Source organism: Syngnathus leptorhynchus, chromosome 4, assembly GCF_054491065.1.
Source record: "Syngnathus leptorhynchus isolate UIUO chromosome 4, UIUO_Slep, whole genome shotgun sequence".
Lineage (NCBI taxonomy): Eukaryota > Metazoa > Chordata > Actinopteri > Syngnathiformes > Syngnathidae > Syngnathus > Syngnathus leptorhynchus.
Genome location: NC_141198.1, coordinates 15,688,919 through 15,695,332, shown reverse-complemented (window position 1 = coordinate 15,695,332; position 6,414 = coordinate 15,688,919). Strand labels below are relative to the sequence as shown.

General features: G+C 41.9%; 1 protein-coding gene across 2 annotated transcripts; it reads left to right on the top strand.

The window, feature by feature from the left end:
• The first annotated feature begins 2,765 nt into the window (after positions 1 to 2,765).
• dmrt3a (doublesex and mab-3 related transcription factor 3a) lies at positions 2,766 to 5,706 on the top strand. 2 transcript variants are annotated; one of them, XM_085909288.1, is made up of 2 exons: positions 2,766 to 3,141; positions 4,623 to 5,706. In XM_085909288.1, the coding sequence occupies exons 1-2, from the start codon at positions 2,766 to 2,768 to the stop codon at positions 5,585 to 5,587; spliced, it is 1,341 nt and encodes a 446-aa protein (XP_085765414.1). In that variant the 3' UTR covers positions 5,588 to 5,706. The 2 variants fall into 2 exon arrangements, with proteins under 2 accessions (XP_085765414.1, XP_085765413.1); XM_085909287.1 differs by having other exon boundaries at positions 2,766 to 3,148; positions 4,606 to 5,706.
• Positions 5,707 to 6,414: the final 708 nt, after the last annotated feature.

Below are 6,414 nucleotides of genomic sequence, written 5' to 3'. Positions count from 1 at the left end.
AAACTGATCATTTGTCTGCAAATGCATGTTGAGTCAGGTACATTTTGTGTGGCTAAGGCCAAAGCGTCCTCAACTCTTTCCTCTACAGTTGTGTTATTATTAAAAGCGTAAAAATGTTCCGGCGCCTCAAGGAGATTCTTCATGTGAAGTGTTTTCTTGAGTTTATGTGGCTACAAGTCTGTTTGCGGCGCTGAAATGATGAAGAGCGTCGGAAAACAAAGTCCGAGTGTTTTCTTTGAGCTAACACTCAGCGGGTCGTGCCCCATCTGCTGGAATCAATAACGCTGCCGTCTTGTTCTTCTTTTTTTTTGCTTTATGAAACGCACTTACTCTTAATTTCATCCCCGAGTGGTTTTAGAGAGAAGAATGTGGAGTTACCTATAAGCGCCACGCCGTCATAAATCAGAGGCGGCGCTAGTATCGATTGAGGCTGATATATCACACAAATTTACTGTCACTTCTGTTTTCAATTAAAGATACAATCAGTCAGATAATGACTTAATTGGATTTTACACAAGATTGACTTTTATGGCCGGCGCTTTTACGACTTTAGTTAAGGGAGGCCATTTTATCACGGGGAGAACACAGTGTGTCGCCATTGCCCTCCCCACGACACAACGCCCCCTGCTGGCCTGCAGTGTTAGTTTCACCTTCAAAAGTCAAACTAAACTTGGTCCTGTGAAATCTAATGAGACTTTAGCTCAATGAGCATCAAGAGGATTCCATTTTTATTTTTTTTTTGCTATCCTTGTCTGACAATTATTTTCAGACACAAACTGAATGTGTTCAAAGTTGATTGAGACGTGGCGACAAATTGCTCCCCCAGGGACTCTTAAATCAAATGCCCGGTGACAACAAGCCCCGCCCCACAATCAGCGCCTCCTAATCGCAGCAATTTTCTCCTCATGCCCAACAACCATTTTGTTGAGTCCCCAAAAGTCCAAAACCGTTACCACCAATGTTTCAAGTAACAATTCCAATATTGTTAATATGGTTATCCAGAAGTGTAAAAAAAATTTTTTTTTTTTTTTGCAGAACATAATCTGCATGTACTGCTCCACTGTTTGTCTTTGGTGTTTTTGCTTTGTTTCTTAGCATTTGTGAAGTGGATGTTTAGGCAAACATTTTTAATACACAAGTAATTGTCTTATAAATAAAATGTCTTATTGATTTCATTTTGAACTTGACAGTCAACTTTCATGTAATTTGAAAAAAATAATAATTTTAGACTACATTTAAAACTGTTATTGTCATTGATTTTATTGTTTTATTGACGATATTCATATTTTTCAATGTGACGTGAAGCTTTATAAAAATATGGCGTGAAAAATATAAAAAAATAATATCGATGTAAAAATGTCACATTTGTATATACTCAAATTTTTCAATAATCATTCACATTTAAAACTAGGTGTGAAATAAATGTCATATTTTTTCCATTTTAATAAATCCATATATTTAATCCTTGATTAAAACCATTATTGAAAAATAATATCCAAATTCAGACTCCTTAATAGTCATTTTCAAAAATATAATTGAAATATTTTTGTCACATTTTTATCATGAATTGACTTGAAAGTCCCCTTTCCTCGCAATATAAATGTTCCTATTGCCAGTGTTGCCACTTGACATGACAGGTAAAGTCCACAAGCGAGTCCTGAGTCGGACCCCGCAGTCTGTCCAGACCCGTCTAGTCACCTTGAAGAGGTGCTGGGCCATTTTCCAATTAAAAGCTTAATAGCCCCCACTTGCTTGGCTGGCCCGTCATCCATCCCGTGATGTGCTTCAATAAACTAACAGCGGCCTCCATTAGGCGATGCTACTCAATTCTGTATTCACTGCAGCGCATGAAAAACGTACAAGTTGTAAAAGTTGCAGATGAGTTCCGTCTAGATTGCTCTTTTATTTCTTCCAGTTTAATAGCCGATGGTTTGTTGGGGAGCAGGCTGGCGCGAACGACAATTCAAAAGTGTCTCCACTATGCTTAATGGAGTAGTGGCATGGAGGAGAAGCTAGAATGTCAATATTTTTTTAATGCAGATCTGGGTCAAGGATGGAACTCCCCAGACACTTTTGGGGGCTTCTTTGTGATTTTTATGATTAGCTTCTCATCATAGTTACCAAAAGAAAAATCAAATCATGTCATACCCCAACTACGATACAAATATTTAAATCCCTCCAGTCCATAATATATATATATATATATATATATATATATATATATATATATATATATATATATATATATATATATATATATATATATATATATATATATATATATATATATATATTTATATTTATAAACATCCAATTCTAAATTTGAATAAAACATTTTTGGGTGTCAAATTTGAAATGTTTGCTTAATATCTTACAGATTAAAACATAAAATAAACAAACGTCATCACTCGTCCCTCTCGAAAAAAAAAAATCCTAAAATGTAATAAGTGATTTCCCAAGTACTGACCACATCGGTCCCGTGCACGTTTTGATTGACAGCCTTGTATAACTTTAGATATTGAATTATTCACCAAAGAAAACGAAAGCCAACTAAGGTGTTTCCTAAGTAAAACCTTTTTGCCTATATTTTCAGTTGTGGTTGACGTGCACGTTCTGATTGATAGACAGCCGGGTGGGTGGGCGTGTAAACTAAGCCACCCCAACCCGCCCCCGCGCCACCCGGGTCCCCGTCCCCTCACTCTTGTCTCTCTCTCATCTCGAGCGTGTGACAAGTACAGCGCGCGCAAAGTACATCTGGGTGGGCGATGAACGGCTACGGCTCCCCGTACTTATACGTAGGCGCGCCCGTGTCGCAGCCGCCGCGGGCGCCCCTCCAGCGGACCCCCAAATGCGCGCGGTGCCGGAATCACGGTGTGCTGTCGTGGCTGAAGGGCCACAAGAGGTACTGCCGCTTCAAGGACTGCGCCTGCGACAAGTGCATCCTCATCATCGAGAGGCAGCGCGTCATGGCCGCGCAGGTGGCGCTGCGCCGGCAGCAGGCCAACGAGAGCCTGGATAGCCTCATCCCGGAGGCCCTCAGGGTCGTGTCGGCCGAGGGGGCCGCGGCGGCGGCGGCTGTGGCTGCCACGGCAACCGGCGGCGAGTCCGACGCCGGCTGGAGGAGCGCGGAAGAAAGACGCGGTAAGGCGCGCCCACGTTTTGAAAGCAGTCAACACTACTTCTGGATTTATTCAGATTATTTTTGGATTTCCGATTCTTTTGATGAATAACTCATTTTAGTAGAGACACACTGGAAATATATTTCAGGGGAAAACCATGAAAAACGTGAACAAGTGTTAGTTGCCGTCTATCTAAAATGACAAAAACGACATCATCACAATCGTTTGTTTCAAAATTAACAAAAAATGAAATAAAATAAAATCTTAAACTATGAAGGAAACGTGGACTAAATGGTTTATTTTATGCTGCATTGCATTATTAATGTTTTATATTGTTATATGTAAACATTACACCGGTGTACAAACGTATACAGTAAACACAAAATGACACACGCATGCATTGCAATTCTTTACCTGGTCATGCAAAGTGTGAGCTGTATGTATTTTTATGTCTAAAATGGAATTTTTGTCGTGCACATCATTATATAAAGTAACTATTGTGAACAAAATAGCAAAAAAATATATAATAATATAGAATATATATTTTAAAAACAATATCGTTTTAAATTACAACACTGTTTTCAGTAAATGATTTAAGGTTACCTGGATCAAATGATCAAATTGTTTTGATGTCACACTCGGCCTTTGGAAAATTTGATATTCTCAAATACAAATGTAAATCGTACATTCTACATTTTATGTCAGCTTTTATATCCGCCTGTAAAAAAAACAACTTTGAACAGATATGTATTTAGAACAAATGCGTTTTAATTGTGTCCATTTGTGGCTTGTCGTATTTTTAAAGGATTCAAAACGATAGCAATCAAATTTACACAATGGCCATGCACATTGACTGAGCAGATGACAAACTTGAGGCGCTAGATAAAGATAAATGATTATTATTATTGCCTGACACGTGATTAACGACGTTTTTATTTTAATGCATCTGCGCGAGCACGATGGAGTCGCTGAAATTCATTGAAACACACTTTGGAAATAAAATTTAGAAAGCATTGACAGACTTCAAGTACAGAAAACACACACATATTGCTGCTTGTAAAAACAATTTGAGGAAAAATGTAATGTTACATGTACATATTGTTTTTATGTTCATAAAATATATTTTTACGTAAAAAAATTTTTTCATATAAAATACATTGCTGCATGAAAACCAATACACAATAATACACTTATGATATATGTACAATATACATTATATATACATTTTAAAACGTTAACATTGTTTTGCACAAATTTAATAATAAAATCCATTGTTAAATGTCACGTTTAATCCAAAAACAATCATTTACAATTTATTATTAACAGCACAACCTACCACAAATTCCATTTACAATTGATCTGATTTATCCAAAATTTGGGTCACTTGTTGCTAGGCAGACTTCACCAGGATCCATCGCAAAATACGTTATTATCCATTGTGATTTCACAATTGGGTTATTGCTCTCTAACAGGAAATATAAAACAGTGCTGCTTGTTTTGCAGAAGCTCCAGAGGATGGGAGTGGGGACGTGTCTGGGCCCGAAACCGGGGGCAGTCCCGGAGAGCGAGACCAAGATCAGGTGAGCTCCCCAGAAGGTTCCAAACCAAACTCCTGCTACACGCCGGAGCCCCCAGACGGCCACCCGGGAGAGAAAGAAGCCAAAGCCGCCGAGAGTCCCCAGAAGAGCCCTGCTAGTCCAGGGAGCCGGGCGGTGCTGATCGAGGGTCTGGCCGGCTCAGTCAACCTTCCCTTCAGCCTCAGAGCCAACCGTCCTCCACTGGAGGTCCTCAAGAAAATCTTCCCGAGCCACAAGGCACCCGTTTTGGAGCTCATCCTCCGAGGCTGCGGGGGCGACCTGGTAGGGGCCATCGAGGTGCTGTTGTCCAGCCGGGGCCCGGACGGAGGCGGGCAGCCGCACCCAGAATTGCACCCAGACCCTCTGGTGCTTCCGCCGGGCGGGCACCCTTTCGAGCACAGCCTGGGCTCTTACCACCCGGTGACGTCCTCGGCCAAGTGGTCGGTGGGCTCCGCCTTCAGGGTGCCGGACTCCCTGCGCTTCACGTCTGAGTCGCCCTCAGTGGGGGCCCTGGGCGTACCCCTTCAGCATCCGCGCTACCCGCTAGTTCTGCGCAACTCCCTGACCCGGGGTCCAGGCGGCGCCCTGGTGCCCAACGATGTGACCCTGTGGAACACCGTGGCCCTGCAGCAGCAATATCAGCTACGCTCGGCCGCCGCCGCCCAATACGTGTCGCCCTTCGGCCCGGCCGGAGCTCCCGGGGGCTCCGTCTTCCGGGGGGCCTCGCTCCTACATCAGCACCACTCCAGAGTCACAGAAGAGCCCCGCGGCGCCATCCAGGATGGGGAGGGCTGCGGGCCCGGGGCCAAAGGGGGCCTGTACTCACCCGACGAGGACTACGAGGAACGCTCGGATTCGGCCGATTCCCGGATAATGAACTCGTCCGGCTAGAAGGCTTTTTGTTTGTTTTGACCAGATCCGTACCAACAATGACGTGAGCGCTACTGGTGAATGTACGCACGTTTACGTCTATTTCCTGCATGTTGTCATGTTTGTGAGCATGTGTTCAGTGTGACTAATAAACAAGAAACACTGTAAACGTAAACTGTGTCAAATGTCGCCCTTATTAAAGCTCAGCCATCACCTCCACTTTGTACACAAAAGCAAATGAGCCAAATAGAAATCGTCTGGTTCGTGTCACAAAAGCATCTTTCAACATTTTTAACTGGGACACAACGGAAAGTAAATCAATTCAAACATAAAAATGAAACACCTCCAAAACACGTGTCACACTACAAATAGCCCTTGATAAGTTTTCGAAAGTAAAAATGTTTAGTGTAGCGAAGCAGTTTGAAGTTGTAATAACAGTGTTCACCACTAGATGGCAGAATCTCAAGTCAAGAGAGGGCGGCTCAAATTAGGTCAAGAAAATTGTTTCTTTCTGGTAAAATAAAACAGATTATATGTTCACCAAATTTAACCATCAACACTTTTACCTGGTTTGCTTTGAGATGCTAACAGCTATGAAAGATTTCAAGTTGCTACGACAGCGATCTCAAAAGTACATAAAGATCAACTGTTCAAAAAGATCAGTTTTCTTGAAATGCATGAGGCGTTACTAAATGCGTGACCTCCAAAAAACATGGATATACGTAAATTCACCTAGTGGCTTCATTGGACAAGTAGAAATAAAAGCCGAACTCACGTCTTCCTTGAAGATTTGTAAACGGCATCAGATAATGTAATCTCATTTCATATATAACAGAATATTTGGACAA

Excerpts from the sequence above, each read along its gene's own strand:
- dmrt3a (XM_085909287.1), top strand. The coding sequence starts at position 2,766 with ATGAACGGCTACGGCTCCCCGTACTTATACGTAGGCGCGCCCGTGTCG. Across the intron at positions 3,149-4,605 it reads GAAGAAAGACGCGGTAAGGC|TGCTGCTTGTTTTGCAGAAG; the intron begins GCGCCCACGTTT and ends AATATAAAACAG.